This window comes from Suncus etruscus, chromosome 7 (genome assembly GCF_024139225.1).
Source record: "Suncus etruscus isolate mSunEtr1 chromosome 7, mSunEtr1.pri.cur, whole genome shotgun sequence".
NCBI classification, from domain to species: Eukaryota; Metazoa; Chordata; class Mammalia; order Eulipotyphla; family Soricidae; genus Suncus; species Suncus etruscus.
The window spans coordinates 26,600,597-26,619,428 of NC_064854.1; the positions used below are offsets into that span (position 1 = coordinate 26,600,597).

General features: G+C 43.7%; 1 protein-coding gene across 1 annotated transcript in view; it reads right to left on the reverse strand.

Annotated features, from left to right (window-relative positions):
* Nucleotides 1-833: 833 nt before the first annotated feature.
* The window catches only part of DNAJC1 (DnaJ heat shock protein family (Hsp40) member C1), a 149,928-nt gene continuing 131,929 nt past the window's right edge, over nt 834-18,832 (reverse strand). The window contains exons 10-12 of the mRNA XM_049777841.1: nt 3,099-3,147; nt 1,889-2,286; nt 834-1,021 (exon numbers count right to left, since the gene is read on the reverse strand). Coding sequence (XP_049633798.1) covers nt 953-1,021; nt 1,889-2,286; nt 3,099-3,147 — 516 coding nt within the window. The 3' untranslated portion in view covers nt 834-952. The remainder of the gene's footprint in view (nt 1,022-1,888; nt 2,287-3,098; nt 3,148-18,832) is intronic.

An 18,832-nucleotide genomic window follows, 5' to 3' on the forward strand; every position in this document is an offset into this window, starting at 1 on the left:
CACTGCAAGGAAAGAGTTTGAGTTTAGCCATCCTTGTGTGGCCGCCTCTTAGGTCAGAGTAGTACAGCAGCGAGATTCAGGTTTGACTCCTGAATTGGAAATCATGCGGATGGTGCTCCGTGCAATTCCTGAAGCTGAGATTTCTGTGTTTCTGTATTTCAACAAGAAGTTTAAGCTGGGGTGATGGCTCCAAAGGGCACTTGCCTGGCATGAGGAGACCCCCAAATTTTTTTGTTTGTTTTTGGCCTCACTTGGTGCTCCGGAGTTACTCCTCCTGGCTCTGCACTCATGGGTCATTCCTAGCGGTGCTCCGGGGATCCTATGGGATGCTGGAGATCAAATCTGGGTCAACAGTGTGCAAGGCAATTAAATACCCTACCTTATGCACTATCACTCCTGCCCCAGACCCCAGGTTTGACCCGTGGTAGCACATAGTCCCTCAAGCACCACCATTCCTTGAGCTTCAAGCTGGGAGCAACCCCTGACCAGGGACAACAGACATGCCTGAGTTGGAGGGTGCAGAGGTACTCATCTAGCCAGGAAGAGGCCCTGGATCAGCCACAGCCCAACAGTTGGTTGTTTGAAACAACAGTCCCCTCTTTTCACAACTGTTGCCGCAAAGCCAAGCTTTTCCCCCTCAGGCCCCGTGACTGGCCACCTCAAGGCTCTCTGGACAGTTCTCTGGACAAAGGAAGATGTTAGGGTTTGGTTTCCTCACTCTTATGTTCATTCAAAGTCACATTTACCTGATGAGAAAATAACCCGGCAAGTCTCCACTTCCTCTTTCCTTTTAACGTGTATATTAAACACGGTGGCACAACATTTGCTTTAAATTTTTTAATTATTATTTTACTAAGGCACGTGACGTAGAGAAATACTGAGGTACAGAATGCAAGTTTCTGCATAAGATTTTTAAAAAATTCTCTTGGAAAACGAACACCTTCCAGATTGTTCAGCTTTTCGCTTGTTTTTTCTTTTGTACCAGTTCAACCAGCAGCTTGTAGCGAGCAATACAGTCTTCCTGCAGAGGAAAGAGGGGTGAGCCACGGACTGCCTCCCTCCAACCCCCAAGGCACTGCCCTCAGCCATCCTTGTCATGGTGGGGGGGGGTCACCGCCTGGGTCAGGACTGTAGCATGCCAAGAACCCCAATTCCTCTACCATGTTCTGGGGGGGCTGTCAGACCCCCAGCAGAGACAAGGCCAGAATCTGCTAGTCTAGACTCCCTCAATCCAGCTGCCAGTCGCCTGAGTCCAGTTGCTGCCCTGGATGGGGGGACACAACCACGTGAGGTGGGGTGATTTTGGGGCGCTTTTGTTGCTCTCCTTTTGTTGCTCATCAAAACCCGCCTGTGTCTGGTTCTGATTCTGCTCCCTCTTCACTCCTGCTCTGGGGTATGGGGGTGACTAGAGCCGCAGAGCCCCCACAGTGGAGAGACTCTTGCTGCAGGGGTAGGGACAGGGACCACCCAGCAGGTCCGGCTCAGAACTTGGATGTAACAAAGGAGAGGCCAGAGCGATAGCACAGTGCAGAGGGCGCTGACTCGGGTTCGAGTCTGGCATTCCATAGGGTCCCTCAAGCCCTGTGACATCAGGTCGCCAGTGACGTCACAATTTCACTGTGAAGTTACACTGGCCACCACACAGGGCCCTCGGCAGGGCAGGGGCTCCCTTGAGGAAGGGTCCTGAGGGGAGAGACTTGTGCGAGAGAGGGTGAAGGAGTAAGTGGGAGAGAAGGGCAATCTGGGACAGATGGGGGAGGAAGGGAAACTGCTGGCAGGTGATCTTGGGGAACTCTTCCCTGGAGAGAGCACCCCCAGGCTCTCGAGTGACCATGTCCCGGGGTCACTCAGACTCGGGGCCCGGAGAAGCGGGGTGCCCTGCACCCACCTTGCTCTTGGACGGGACGCACTTGGCGATTCTGTCCCAGCGATCAGAGCACCCCTTGGGGTACTGCTGCAGGGCGGCTTCCAGAAGCTTCTGCTGGCTCTGCGTCCAAGGCTCCTCCGCCGCACCCCGCTCCTTTTTCGGGACCTCCTCATCGCTCCACCCGTTGGCTTCCAACACGTCAAAGTCCTTCTGCCTCTTCCCCCGGGGCCTCTCATCGGGCTCCCCCTTGGCGGCCCCGGGCTTCCTCCTCCGAGGCCTGCCGTCGGGGACCCCGGGCTCGGCCTCGGCCTCGGCCTCCTGCTCTTCGGGCGCCGGCTCCCCGCCTTCCCGCCAGGTGATGCAGTCGTCAGGCCTGGGGTTCTGGGGCGAGGCCGTGAGCTCCGAGAGCCGGACCAAACCTAGGAGCAGGGGGGTCAGCGTGGAAGGGCGCAGATGCCTCCAAAGTGCTCCACATGCTCCCACCCCAGCTCTGGAAAGATGTGACTGCTGCCTCTGGTGCCGCTCACCAGGCTGCCTAGCCGGGCGCTCGGGGGCTCGGAGGGGAGGCCTGACCCGGCAGAAGAACCTTCCACGCTGTCCCCGCTTTGGGACCTGCACCCGAGGGACCCAGAGCGCCCCACAAGGCCCCAGCCCTTCTTTCCTGCTCGGAGGGAGCAGCCAGGAGCAGACCCATGGGCAGACTTCGACGGGCAACGGTGCCCAGGTGCCTGCGGGCGCAAACAGCCTTGTCCCCCCTTCCAGCTGTGGAGCATGCACTTACAATGATCTTTCCTCCTGGGCATCACTCGGCCCCTAATTCTGTGGCCATTTTAAGTCCATCTTAGGGGCTGGAGTGGTAGCTCAGCGGTAGGGCATTTGCCTTGCTGACCCAGGATGGATTCAGTTCCATCCCTGGCATGCCAGATGGTCCCCTGAGACAGGAGCCAGGAACAGTGTCTGAGCCCAGAGCCAGGAGTAACTCCTGAGCGCCGCTGGGTGTCACTCCCCCCACCCAACAAAACAAAACAATCCATCTTAGTCCCTAATGGATGTGAGGGTGGAACTGGTGCCAACCCTGAGCCCCTTTTGCAGTGGTTTAAGGCTGAGGATGACACGGTGGGCCACACACAAGCGCCACGTAGATGCTCCTGAGCACCAAACCAAACTCTGGACAAGTGACTTGTTTGGAAGAAGCTGTGTTGCATGCAAGGGGTGGCATGGGCTCACTCACCTGGGGGACAGGTAACCAGGTCCTTCAGCTGCTTGGCCTTAGCCGTCACCTGTTGGAAACACAAAAGCCAAACTTTCTTACTCGCACTGACCCGCCCGAAGACCAGACACAGGTTCGCCTGAGCAGAAATGTTTGTTAGGGGTGAAGTCGAGAAAGACCCTCAGCCAGCCACCATCGAACAGGGGTGGGAGGTGTGTATTGGATTCATTTCCCCTTTATAAAAAGCAGATAAAAGCCCACACAGAGTGGGATTACAAATAGAGTAAGATGCATGACTGGATTTTGACCAAGACAAGATCTACATGACCAACACTTTAAGCAGAGCTGAGAGAATTCCAGTGACCTCAATAGTGTCTACAAGGCAGATAATCACAGTCTGTGTTTCCGATGCATATGTCTTAATATTTATTGTAGACTTTAGTTTTCTTAAATTTACCATTAATTTTACTATTAAACATTCCCATGATATATTATTAATAAACGATGGAGTAAAAATTACTTAACAGTTTTCATGATCAGCTCATTCTCTTCTGCATTTATCACAGAAACCATTCTTCCTCCCCACCCACTGTTAGGGATGTTTTAAAGTTGAGATAATGTCTTAGCATGATATTTGGCAGATATTAAGGGCTCGGTAAAGATGACCTAGTACGAATACTAATAGTAACATCTACAAATAAATGACATGGATCACTGATTTTTTCACACTAAGAGCAGAATTAGAAACGAGTAGGTAAGACCCTCACGTGTAACTGACCTGTTTGATCCTTGGCACCGTATCTGCCCCCGAGTCCTGCCAGGAGTTATCCCTGAGCACAGCCAGGAATAAACCCTGAGCACAGCTGTGGGTAGCACAAAAAACCCCAAAAGATCAAAATAAAATGGAAAATAAAAATAAACCTATTTTTCCATTCTGGAGAATCCTATGTTCCTAAATAAAATCTATTTTGCTTTAAAAAAAAATAACAAAAACCATTGGATCAATTAATGAGTTCACAGAACTATAAGGATACATAGTAAAACACAAAATTTTACTTTAAATTTTTTATCTATTTTTGGGTTTTGGTCCTCAGTGGTTCACACAGGAATCACTCATGGAATGGAGTGATTCTGCACTCAGAAATCACTCTTGGCGGGCTTAGGGAGTTTTCTGGGCTGACCCAGAGATTGATCGGGGCCAGCCGCATGCAAAACAAGTTCCCTACCCACTGCAGTATCTCTCTACCCCCCCTCCCCATTTTTATATCCTTGCAGTGAACAATTAAAAAATGAAATAAGTCTGTCATCCAAAACAGCATTTGTTTTCTGGCTACACTAGCTGTACTCAAGGATTACTTCTGGTGGGGTTCATATCATGAAACCATATACCCTACCCACAACTAAGTTTTTTTTTTTTTTTTTTTTTTTTTGTGGGGCACAACCTGCTTGCTCATGGCTTACTCCTGGCTCTATACTTAGAGGCAGGACTTGAGGGGCAATATGGAGTGTTGGGGATGAACCTATGTTGACTGCATGTATTATTACTCCAGTCACTCCATAAGTCTTTTTTTTTTTTTTCTTTTAGTTTTTGAGCCATACCCAGCAGTGCTCAGGGCTCTGTGCTCAGGAATCATTCCTGGTAGGCTCGTGGGATCATATGGGATGCCAGGGATAGAACCTAGGTCGGCTGCATGCAAGGCCAATAAAATGTCTCACCCACTGTGCTATCGTTCTGGTCCCACAAACTAATCTTAGTTTGATGTTATATCCCAAAACTTGGAACAGTTTATTAGTTCTAGTGGCTTTTTGAGGAGTTTATGTTTTTTTTACACATAAGTAAGTGAAGTGCAAGCAGATAATATGGCCACCAATAAATTTATCTCTCTCATTTATATATCTGATGTCTTTAGTGAAATGAGAGGGCTATTTGATATTGAAATATTTAATGTTCTCACATGTCCCATAATAAATTTTCAGCTACTGAATCATGCCATTATAGGAGGTCAGTGACAGGTTTATATTCAGCAAAGATTTCTAGCTTCCTCTTGGAAGACATCTATTTTGACATAGTCTTACACAGATGAGGTGTCTCTTCTTCAGTATCTGGCCATATAATATGGGCTATGAAACGGGGGGAAGATTCTGGATTAATTCCGTTGTATTCATGTGTGTACTAACAGTTACAAGGATTGCAGAATTGTGGGAAAACAGGTCCCCTTATATTCTGCTGTGAAATATACAACACATTTTTAACCTACAGCTGTACTCAGGTGAATTGTAAATTATCCCAAAGATTCTCATAAGGAAGTTTATTCTGGCAAGAGATAGTTTATTTTGGACAATAGAAGTTAGTGTGGAACAAATGAAGAAAATCAAACGAGGTCTCATTCTCAAAAGTGAAAACACAAGTGAGATAACCAAAAACTCAAGATGGACTCGCTGCATTTCTTGTTTTTTAGACCATACCCAGTGGCACTCGGGTTATTCCTAGCAGGCTCAGGGGACCATATGGGATGTCAGGGATCGAACCTGGGTAAGTCATGTGCAAAACAAACACCTAACCACTGTGCTATCACTCCAACCCCTTGATGCTATTTTTTTGGGGACCTCCCAAGGTCACACTATGAGGCATTCAGAAGGTTATATGGTGCCAGGGACTAAAGCCGGCATATGCTCTGACTGCTGTACTAGCTCCCAGCCTATGTCTCAACATCTTAAGTATAACTAAGTGTACGTGAAATCTAACTGTGAGGTTCACTGTTTTGTATTTAATTTTGTATTTTAGTGTGGCTTGAATTTATCACATAACTGAAAACTACTTGGCACTCAAAATCAAGAGCACATTATTAACTGGGCAGTAAATCAATTACCTGAAAATCTTTCCAACTGGTAGAAAGCATTGCTGTTGGATCTTTTTATTTGACTAGTGTCCTTAAATTTCCCCCTTCTGGATTCTCCTTCTGAGTAGAAGAATTCAAGAACTAGTGTACTTCTTAACCTATTATTGTTGAGTTGTTAGCCAGGTCTCCATCCTGGAAAGAAGATGCCACCACTGCTACTACTGATGTGTTCGCAACAGTCACCCTTTTCCTCACTTTCTTTTACTACACACTGTTGCCTGCAACTGGTTTCAGCTATTGAGAGGCCCTAGAAACTAAGACATTTCCTGATCCATGACTCCTGTGAGCTGTTTTTTCGAATTCCATAAGACCACGTTGCTGGCTGAAGTAATCTGGAATTTATCCTCTCTCAGATATTTAAAGTCTTAGGGGATATGTATACTTCCTTTGTATGTTTCTTAATTGTGTTTCCTCAATAGGTATAATTCTTTATATTATCATTATGTAGATATAGCTTCCCCTCTTCTCTTTAGATTTGCTAGTAGGAATTCATAGTATATAGCATAGATAGTATCAGAGTTTTGTGCTATCATATTCCCCTTAGGCTCCAACAGTATCCTTTGACTCCGTTCTTCTTGCCTGGGAGCATTAAAATCAGAGGATTTTAGAAACAAAGAGGAGTTATTATCCATTAGGAATGGGAACTCCAAAATTTCTTTTACAGGGGATCCTTCCACCTGAACATTTGCCATAGTGACTTGACTTAGGCTTTAGTCGCTTAGACATTGGCTGATCACCCCTGCACCCTGGGTCCCATCTATGGATCCAGCACAAGTTTCTGTACATACACCAATAATCGACCTGCTATCTGTCCTGTTCCAGGACAGGCCCTGGAACTGCCTGGGCACCAACTTGCCCCACAGTGGGATCATACACTACCCTGAATATGATGTAAAAACAGCAATGTCTTGCTTTGAACGCAAATTTCTCTGTCTCACCACCTCATCATCTCCTGGTGATGAAACCAGGAGACGCCTTAAAACATCCTGACTTCGACATACGATATGTGCTAGCACTAAGATCTCTAATTACTGACACCTTATGGGGACAACCGTGATTGAAGAGAACCTTTCCTGGGACCATAAAGACTTTGGGGTTAGAAAAATTAGTATGCCTGGAACCTATAGTTGGTCTTATAACAGGATGTTTCATGGATAGGGACACTGTTTTTAGGCCAAAAGTTATTTTTTTCTATTTTTCCAACTTTTGCTGCACCTATGCAAAATAATGCTGCCCCTTTTAACTTTTTTTTGGTTTTTGGGCCACACCTGGGGATGCTCAGGGGTTACTCCTGGCTATGCGCTCAGAAATCACTCCTGGATGGGGACCATATGGGACGCTGAGGGATCGAACCGCAGTCTGCTCATGGCTAGCGCTGGCAAGACAGATGCCTTGTACCACCACTCCGGCCTCCTCCTTTTATCTTTTAGATAGAGGCAGCCACCTTTTCTTAGGACCTTGGTGTGCAAATTACTTTGTTTTACCTCATATTTCTTTATTTTCTGCAAAGTCAAAAGGGGAGATGTTGGGTTAACCGGTTCCCATCCTATGTAGGATATGCTTATTACTCATTGGTATGAAGTACCTTTGGATGAAGGCATTCTTTGGATCAGGGTGTAGTCTTGTGTTTCTTAACAAAGATCCCAGGTCTTAGGGAAAAAAACATTTGCAGTTTTGGTTTTCCACCGCTGAGCTATCTGCTTCTTAGGCATGGAAGGCTTGTGTATAGAAGTTCCTAAACTTGTTTTATCACCTTAACTCTGTGTGGATTATTTCCTGCATCAGACTTTGCTTCCAGACTCGTATTTTTCCAATGCCCTGGGATTGGAGCATGAGGCTTCCACTTCAATAATGAAAGGGGACCTTCCATTAACTTCCTGGTTGCCTGTAAATAATAGAGATGACCTTTCCCTAGACAAAGTCCTTCTGCCACAGACAATAGTGTGGCTTTCAGTTAGTGTTAGTTCATCAGCAAGAAGCTGAAGCAAGTGCCACAGATCCACCCATCTTCCTCTTTTTAAAATGAATCATTTGAATTTTTAGCCCAAGAACACATTTTAAAATTGCATTAATACTTTTCAATATCTCCTCAAGGGCCAATAGTCTATTGAGTGGCTGTATCTCTAGATTCTAACATGAGGAGTTAAATGAATAATTCAGGGCAAAAATAAATCTCTACTATAAAGTATGGTGCTAATACCAGATCATAGATTATACTGGAAAATCAATTCCCTCATGAATAAAATCATCTATACCATTCAAAGTGCATGAGATAATAAGGAATAAATTAGATCCAGTTTGAAACACAGATCTACCCTCTGGTGAGAGAAGATTCCTGAGAAAGATTACAAAATCAGACTTCTTACAAAAGATTACAAAACCATCACTGAACGCTTAAATACTTTGTGCTCAAACTTATCCCATTTTAACTCAGTACTTCAAAATCCAGAACATTTCACCCTGAAGATATTATCTAGGTAAGATAAAGATCAGCACAGTCTTTTGTGTTTTAAATCAAGTTTTAGGTATATATTTTAAACCACAAGTGCAATGTATTTAAAGAAGAATCAGAAAATCTATGTCCTCCTCCTAGATTGCATTTAACTAGCTTTTTACAAACTTCCATCACTTTCTAGAACTCATACATGCAGTAAAAGTGATAGTGACTATTAAATAATTTTCATAATGCTATTTCTCTCAGCTTCCTTTTGGAATTGCATTTTACAGATAAAGAAACTGGAGGGGGGGAGGTGCTGGATAGATAATTCCTTTTTAGTCTGTTGTCCTACTATGGTTATCTTTGCTATGAATAAGTCAGAATGATCCATCTGGATCTCTCTATCCTGTGTTCAAAATCATTTTGTAAAAAACTTTATCCTCTCGTGCCATTAAGAGCTGACCCTGTGTTGAGGTGACCAGGTTCTGAACACAGAGAAAGTGTGCAGTGTCACACCCTGTTGGCAGGGAAGCCTTAAGGTGCTTGCTGTCATGCAGTAGCCCTGGGTTTGATCCCTGGCTTCCTATGGTCCCCCAAGTCTGCTAGAAGTGATTTGTAAATGCAGTCAGGAGTAAGTCCTGAGCACGTCTGGGTCCTCACTCCTTCCAAAAAAAAAAACAAAAAACCAAAAAAACCCAGTAACAAAACAAAAATACAGATGCAGAGTCAGGAGTAAGCACTGCGAATTTCTCCACACTTAAACACAACACACACAGATACACAAATAAACAAAAAACCAAAATCAAGTATCTAACAAAAATACAGATAAAGAATCTTAAGTTCAGTTGAGTCTGGGAGCCTCAGTGTCATACAGCTCACAAATAGGTGGATTTAAAATTAGTTTCTTTTCAATTCTGTTCTTCATACATTTCATTTCTTTTTAATTCAAATATTCTGTCACTCACTGGATGTGGCATCAGTGAAATTTCTTCCAGTTGTCAAAAGCCACATATTTTTTTTCTTTTTTTTTTTGGTTTTTGGGCCACACCTGGCGATGCTCAGGGTTACTCCTGGCTGTCTGCTCAGAAACAGCTCCTGGCAGGCACAGGGGACCATATGGGACACCGGGATTCGAACCAACCACCTTAGGTCCTGGATTGGCTGCATGCAAGGCAAATGCTGCTGTGCTATCTCTCCGGGCCCTAAAGGCCACATCTTGATTTAATGTAGGCCTGGCTTTACTTCTGGGTTCTCAATTCTGGCTTGCTGGTCTATTTGTCTTCACACCCATATCACACTGTTTTGATTTTTGTCTTTGTTTTGTAAGTTGCTTTTTCTTCTCTTACCAACAAAAATAAGGGTTTAAAACTATTTCTGGAGGACCAGAGAGATAGCATGGAGGTAAAGCGTTTGCCTTTCATGCAAAAGGTTGGTGGTTCAAATCCCGGCATCCCATATGGTCCCCTGAGCCTGCCAGGAGCGATTTCTGAGTGTAGAGCCAAGAGTAACCCCTGAGCAAAGCTGGGTGTGACCCAAAAAAAAAAAAAATTTTTTTTTCTGGAAATTAAAGTTTGTAAAATGTACAAATTTAGGGGGTCAAAAAGGTAGTAAATAGGAAAGGAGCTTGCTTTGCAGGCGGCTTTGATCCAGGTTCGATCCTTGGCTCCACACCTCAGCTCCATGATCCCAGGTTCCTGAGTGCAGCTGTGAGTGGCTCCACTATTCCATAACACCAAACGTATTACATCCCCAAGGCCAAATATACACACGTACACACAGTGATAGGGAACGATATTAAAGGTAACATGTTTAAATTAAACAAATTTTATTTTAAATATTTTAGTTTTTGGGTTTTGATTTTGGGTCACACCCAGCATTCTCAGGTACTCCTGGTTGTACACTTGCTGCATGCAAGGCAAGTGCCTAAACCCTTGGACCAGCTCTCCAACATCCAAAATTTGCTTTGAAAATGAAGATGGGGCTGGAGCAGTAGCACAGTGGTAAGGTGTTTACCTTGCACACAGCTGACCCAGGGAAGCACAGGCCAGGACAAGTGCTTGGATTCTTGGCAAAGGTGGCTGGGCTTCCTCTATACTCCTGGCTTCACCTTCTGCAGCCCCCCTGCACCTCTCAACAGGTGTGTGCACTTTTGCCTCAAAAGTCTTGATAAGCATTGGTCTATCTCTTCTCCCTGGAATATTTTTCTCAGACAAGCCTGCTCCACATCCTGCTCAAATCTGATCTCTCAGATCCGCCTCAGAACTCTGGATGTCAACTCTTTCGTCTCTGACCACTCACTGACGGTTTGGATTTCTCTTTCCTTCCATGCAGGCAGGTTCTTGGCACGGTCTATTAGGGCAATTTAGATGTCTGCATGGTTGAAGCTTAGCTGCAGTAAAATTGGTGATTCTAACTGTGTGGGAGGGAGATCTGAGTAGGAGTGCCAGTGAGCACATATTCCTTCAATTATACTCCTGAGGAGAAATTAGTAACCTTGTGCATCTGAGTGGACAACTGTGCTAGAGGAAGGGAAACGTGTTTTGGGGAACAATCTGCCACTGGCTTCCACAACTATATACTAAAAGACTGATCCAGATGGGAGCACAAGCCCACGCTTAAGCCAGTGTGTGGATAGAACTCGTGGTCCCAGAAGAGTACTGCCCTATATGAAACTATATAAAATACAAAAAATCCATTAGGGTAACAACATATAATTATGACCTGGTAAACAATGCTCAATAGAGAGACTAATACAATCCTGTGATTGCATTTTTTTTTTGTGCCACACAAGCAAATTCTTTGGCTTGATCACTACATCTTTAGCTAACTCAAATTTAGACTGTCCTTTTGTTATTGTTTTATTATTTTATTTTTTGGTTTTTGGTCACATTCAGTGATGCTCAGGGGTTACTCCTGGCTCTGTGCTTAGAAATTGCTCCTGACAGGTTCAGGGGACCATGTGAGATGTGGGGATCAAACTGGAGTCTGTCTTGAGTTGGCTGCGTGCAAGGCAAACTCCCTACTACTGTGCTTTCGCTCTGGCCCGTTACTGCTTGCTTTGAGTGGTGCTCAGGGGTTACTCCTGGCTCTGCAATCAGGAATCACTCCTGACAGTGCTCAGGAGACCATCAGGATTGAACTTGGTTGGCTGATTGCAAAGCAAATATACTCTTTTTTTTTTCGTTTTTGGGCCACACCCGGCGGTGCTCAGAGGTTACTCCTGCCTATCTGCTCAGAAATAGCTCCTGGCAGGCATGGAGGACCATATGGGATGCTGGGATTCGAACCAACCACCTTAGGTTCTGGGTCGGCTGCTTGCAAGGCAAACGCTACTGTGCTATCTCTCTGGCACCCCCTTTTTAAATTCATAAATATAAAAATGTTCAGGTTCTTAGACAGACCATCTTCTATCTAATCCTCCTCTTTTTCCCAGTATAGACTTACAGCTTCTCCTTTCTTGTGGATTCTTGGGACTGCCATTCACTGGGCTAGATCAGAGGATCGCAAACTTACTTAGTCTACTTGCTCCATTTCTGGGGGAAATATATTCTTCAGAGTCCCCCAGAAACCTACCTTCTTGAGGGAACAAAGCACCCATCAATTGCACCCATGGTTACCATCCCTGGATCATTCCAGGGGCATTGCCCACTTTAGAAAAACACAGGGCTAGATCCACACTATTGGTTTCCATGTCAACCTAACTCTTCTTTTTCTGGAATATCATTTAGTAACTTCCTAGGAAAGAACATGCATCCTCATGTATTTAGTACCACACTCTGCTATCAGAAGAGCAAAGGTCAAAGACCTTGCTCACCAGGGTCCAGTGTTGCTAAACACCTTGAAGCCATTCTGAGTTTCTGTAGTGTCTTTCTACCCTTGAAGCCTGAAAGCTCTTCTGTCATCTCTATGAACATGCATTTTCCCAGGACCTTTTAAATAGACATTATTTGACTCAGAAAGCCTCTTACCAATTGGTCTCAGGTGTTCCTAAAACCTGGAAAATATTTTCATTATAAGTTCTTCTAATTCTAATTCATTTTTTAAATGATCTATTCTTTTTCTTTTTTTTTGTTTTGGGAGTGCACTCAGGGGTTACTGCTAGCTCTGCTCTCAGAAATCGCTCCTGGCATGCTCAGGGGACCATATGGGATGCTGGGGATCGAACCCGGGTTCAACCCAGGCCTGCCCCGGGTCGGCCATGTGTACGGAAAACACCCTACTACTGTGCTATTGCTCCAGCCTGTAAATGATCTATTCTTTAGGAGATTTTTTAGATATACAACACTTTCAACTATCAAACTATTTATTCCCCTTTTCCTTTGTTCAAGAAGTTCAACATTTTTTTCTCTGAAATACTAATCAATACTAAGAAGGTAGCAACCTAAGATACAAAATATCAGAGAAAAGAGCTAGAGAAATTAAGTGTATAAGATGCTTTCCTTGCATGTTGTTGACCAGGTTCAATCCCCAGCATTCCATATGGTCTCCTGAGCATCATCAGGAGAGATTCTTAAGTATAGCAGGGGCCGGAGAGATAGCATGGAGGTAAGGCATTTGCCTTTCATGCAGAAGGTCATAGGTTTGAATCCCGGTGTCCCATATGGTCCCCAGAGCCTGCCAGGAGGAATTTCTGAGCGTGGAGCCAGGAGTAATCCCTGAGCACTGCGAGGTGTGACCCAAAAACCAAAAACCAAAAACCAAAAAAAAAAAAAAAAAGTATAGAGCCAGGAGTAAGTCTCTAGTTCTGCCAGGCATAGATCCCAAACAAACAAATCAAGATTTTATAGAAGATATGGTCAATATGCTGAACACTTGATGTATTAATGAGCTAACATAACTGTATTTTTGTGTAAATTAGGAGACAAATTATAAAAATGAGTGTAACTGGGGCTGGAGAATGCAGAAGGATGGTGGTTGAAATCCCTGCATCCCATATGGTTCCCCAACCTTGCTGGGGGCGATTCCTGAGCGTAGAGCCAGGAGTAGCCCCTTAGCGCTGCCAGGTGTGACCCAAAAACCAAAAATAAATAAATAAATAAATAAATAAATAAATAAATAAATGAGTGTAACGTATGGTTAGGGAACTGCAAATGGAAACAACACAGATATTATTTCACGCCAGTGAAAATGGTCCATATCTAAGTGTAGACAGCCAATATTTGGGTGATTGCTGTGAGAAGAAGCCTCATCTACTTTTTTCCCCCATCCACTTTTTCTTTGTTGTTTTTGGGCCAGACCCAGTGGTACTCAGGGGGTTCTGTGCTCAGAAATTGCTCCTGGCAAGCTTGAACCGGGGACCATATGAGATGCTGGGGATCGAACCCAGGTCTGTCCGGGGTCGGCCGTGTGCAAGGCAAACACCCTATCACTGTGCTATTGCTCTGGCCTACCCTCATCAACTGTTGGGAATATCATATAGTTCAGCCTCTATGGAAAGCAACATGGGAATCATTCACAAAACAGGAAATCTATCACACAACCACTTCTTGGCATCTACTCCCAACACACAAAACATATAAGGATATATGTAAAGGTTCACTGCAGCACTTAGTACGATAATCAAGATGATGGTACAGTGGGTAGGAAATTTGCTTTGCATGTTGCCAAACTGGGCTTGAACCCCAGCATCCCATATGCTCCCCAGAGCACCACCAGGAATGATTCCTGAGCGCAAAGCCAGGAGTAACCCTTGTGCATCAACAAACATGGCCCAAGATATGGAAAAAATCCAAATGCCCAACTATGAATGAATGGATCAAGCAGTTGTGGCATATATATGCAATGGAAAAGAATACCATGCAGCTCTAAGAGAGAACAAAGTTATGTGATTTACAACAATGTGAATAGAACTAGAGACGATCATACTGAGTCAGGAGGAAAGGGACAGATACAGAATGATCTTTTTTATTGGGGCGGGGGGGGGGGGGGAAACGCTACACCCGATGATGCTCAGGGGTTACTCCTGGCTATGCGCTCAGAAATCGCTCCTGGCTTGTGGGACCATATAGGGATGCCAGGGGATCAAACCGTGGTCTGTCCTAGGCTAGTGCAAGCAAGGCAGACACGCCTTACTGCTTGTGCTCTAGCTCCAGCCCTCAGAATGATCTCTTATAATGTTAGTTCATTAAAGATATACAGCATTAAAGATATACACAGTAGACTGATATTTTTCTGCTCATCTATTTAAACAAGTTCTCCCAACAGGCATCTCCTCTCTCAGTCGAGCCACATTAACATTGATAATGTTAGAGCCCCAGTTTTACTTTTCAGACACACGAGGGGGAAACCCATCTCACCACACCTTCTTACTTCTCACTGTGGCACTAAGCTAATTATAAACGTCTGTTTAAATTCACTCCCTGTTCTTTGTTTGGCTGCCTACCTGGATCTTTCCCAAGCCAAGAGAAAATCTCCACCAGTCTGTTATCACAAACAGAATGCAAGAGATTAGTGACAACTGAGAGAAGCAGAATCAGTTTACATCCTTTCAGTCAAGAGAATGATATTACTTCACAAGCGAGAAATCTGAGGCTCCCTGACCTTAATTTAGAAAATCTGCAGTTAATAATCACATTAAAGTTGATTTTACATGCCAGACAGTTTTTGTTTCCTCTGTTTTTCTAATTCGAGTGTCCTTTGTGCTTACCCAAATTATTTGCTGAAAGACTATATTAACATTGAAGGTTTTAAAATCTATAATCAAGTATGTCTTATATTGTAGGCATATCTAAATTAAAATATCCTTTGCATTAACTCTTTCCAGACCTAGATAACATTACTAGCACTTGCCCAAAATGGAATTCAGCAATATAATTAAATGCAAAATTACTACAAGAAACTCCCTTCTTAACTGAGAAATATAAGGGGCTTTTCAGTGTCATCTGTTAACAGAAACAGAAACACAAAGATTTGACCAGGGTAATCTCACCCCACCTCCCAAAAGGTCAATTCTTTCTCGAAGGAAAGAGAATGAAGCCGGAGGCTACACGTTTCGCTAGGAAAATGGGTCAGAGAACAGATGTGGAGAATTGGTCCAGGTGATGAGGCTAATACACAGAGAGCAGATGACAACAAACTGAACTTGGTTCCTTTTTCACAATCAAATACGTAAAGTAAACAAATCTAATTAACACCACCAGTGAGAGAGTTAAGTGCACTTCTGAAGTGTGGCTAGCTTTCTTCCACTTAACCTTCTACTCAAGGAACTGTCTTAGCCGGAACCCATTCCAGTGGCTTCCCTGGGACTGTTCTAAAACAAATAAGCTGGTTCTTCACTCACCTGTTCTCTTGTAGGCTGATTTATGGCCTTGCTGCATCTTTTTTTTTTTTTTTTTTTTTGGGTCACACCTGGCGGTGCTCAGGGGTTACTCCTGGCTGTCTGCTCAGAAATAGCTCCTGGCAGGCACGGGGGACCATATGGGACACCGGGATTCGATCCAACCACCTTTGGTCCTGGATCGGCTGCTTGCAAGGCAAACGCCACTGTGCTATCTCTCCGGGCCTGGCCTTGCTGCATCTTGTGTCTGCACAGTTACCAAAATGTCCAGTAGTGTGGACTACACACACAGAATGAAAACTGTCAATCTAGCGAATACATATACAGTGCCACGGAAGAAAAGTTGCAAAGGCATGTAGTGTTGAGCTTCAAGTTTAAATCTACAAAAAGCTTATTTTCCAGGTATTTCTGGTACTCTGAAAATAAAAACTCTACTTGAAAATGAATATCACAGATATAGAATCAGTTTCCCTTGGGTAAATCTTAAAAAAAAAAAAAAAACACAATTAAAACATATGGGATATGGGCCTGGAGAGATAGCACAGAGGCATTTGCCTTGCAAGCAGCCGATCCAGGACCAAAGGTGATTGGTTCGAATCCCGGTGTCCCATATGGTCCCCCATGCCTACCAGGAGCTATTTCTGAGCAGACAGCCAGGAGTAACCCCTGAGCGCCGCTGGGTGTGGCCCAAAAATCAAACAACAACAACAACAACAACAACAAAACCCCCCAAAAATATGAGATAAATTTGCAAAAGTTTTATTTATTTATTTATTTATTTATTTATTTACTTATTTATTTATTTTTTGCTTTTTGTTTTTTTGGGTCACACCCATCGGCAGCACTCAGGGGTCACTCCTGGCTTTGCGCTCAGAAGTTGCTCCTAGCAGGCTTGGGGAACCAATGCTGGGATTCGAACTGAGGTCAGTCCTGTGTTGGCCATGTAAATGCCTTACCACTGTGCTATCGCTCTAGTCCCATATTTGCAAAAGTTTTATAAGATGTTTTTATTTTCTTATCAAGCTGTTTTATATCAATAGATTTTTTTCCAGGTCTATGATAGTAACTAGCCTTCTCAAGCTTCTGTTGGTTTTATTATTATATATCCTTTGCATTCAAATTTTCACCTCTTAAAATGTAACACGGGCTGAAATGATAGTACAGAGGGTAGGGCATTTGCCTTGCACAAGGCCAACCCAGTTTCCATTCCCAGAATCCCACATAGTCCCCAAGGCTGCCAGGAATAACTCCTGAGAACAGAGCCAGGAGTAAAACTGAACACTTCTGGGTGTGACCGCCAAACCAAAACCAAACAAAAAAGTAATGATAAAAGCTAATTGAAAATATCACTCTACCTAGTTTCCAACGTTTTTGGTATTAACTACAGGGTATCCTGGAAATATTAAAAAATAATTTAATAAATATTAAAAAATATTTTCAAGGAAGATGGTAAGCCATTTTTCATTAAGTGATTTAGGGGCCCTTTTACATAAATAATTTATAATATCAGTGATTTGTGGGATGTCTTGAATTTGGGCAGACATTTATTGATGAAATCATTAGTTTATTTATCTTAAGGCTATTTGTAAAATATGATTAAAAATACATTACAGGGGCCAGAGCAGTGGCGCAAGTGGTAGGGTGTCTGCCTTGCACAAGCTAACCTAGGACAGACCATGGTTCGATCCCCCAGCATCCCATATGGTCTCCCAAGCCAGGGGCAATTTCTGAGCACATAGCCAGGAGTGACCCTTGAGCGTCACTGGGTGTGGCCCAAAAACCAAAATAAAACCCAAACAAAAACCAAAACAAAACAAAAACCCCAAAGTGCAAACATTACAGTAGCATTCTAGCTGAAGAAAATATATTCTTTTATTTTTTTGGTGGTGGGAGCCCACCCAGCACCGGGGTTTAGATTGTTCTAGGTTCAGTGATCAAAAATTGCTCCTGAGTGGCAGGCTCAGGGGACCATATGGGATGCTGAGGATCAAACCTAGGTCATCCGCATTCAAGGCAAATTCTTAGCTACTGTGCTTTTCCTCTGGCTCTGAAAATGTGTTTTTATAATTATTCTATAATCATTAAAGATGTCTAGTCTCTTCACAAAAAATAGCTCCCTTCCCCCGGTCAAAATAAAAAATCTATGGTCCAAGAACTATTTTTCCATTTGATCAGACTTTACTTCTGAAGTCAGAATAATGCAACAAATATTTAGAAAAACAGAAAACAGTCCTTTTGTTTTGGGACCACACTCACCGGGGCTTAGGGTTTATTTAGTCTTGGCTTTAAAATTGTTCCTAGTGGGGCCGAAGAGATAGCATGGACATAAGGCATTTGCCTCGCATGCAGAAGGACTGTGGTTCAAATCCTGGCATCCCATATGGTCCCCCGAGCCTCCAGGAGCGATTTCTGAGCATAGAGCCAGGAGTAACCCCTGAGCATTGCTGGGTATGATCCCTCCCCCCCAAAAAAAATTGTTCCTAGTGATTTTTTGGTGACCACATGGGATGTTCAGGACTGAGCCTGGGTTTGTCACATGCAAGGTAAACAACCTACCTGCTAAATATTGCTCTGGTCCCAGAAATGTAATTTAAGAAAGAAGAATCTCGGGGCCGGGCGGTGGCGCTGGAGGTAAGGTGCCTGCCTTACCTGCGCTAGCCTAGGAGACGGACCGCGGTTCGATCCCCCGGCGTCCCATATGGTCCCCCAAGCCAGGAGCGACTTCTGAGCGCATAGCCAGGAGTAACCCCTGAGCGTTACCGGGTGTGGCCCAAAAACCAAAAAAAAAAAAAAAAAAAAAAAGAAAGAAGAATCTCGTAATAAAAAATAGTTATATAAATTAAAATTTTCAAAAGTAGTTCCTATTCAGAAAAGTAGTTCCTTTTCATAAAAGAAAAAACTTTTAGCAATCATTATGCAGGATTTTAAGTGTGTATTATTAAAATATACCCCAATTGTGTGAAAAAAATTAAGAAAAGGCATTTGTAACATTTTTTTAGTATTTTTGGAAAAGTAGTCAAGAATACTTAGTATCATCTACAAAAATAAAAATTCTCCATTTTACAAACATTTACTGAATATACATATGTCATGCACCAGGCACTATGGTAGGTGGTTTTTGTAAAATTCTCTGCTCTACAGT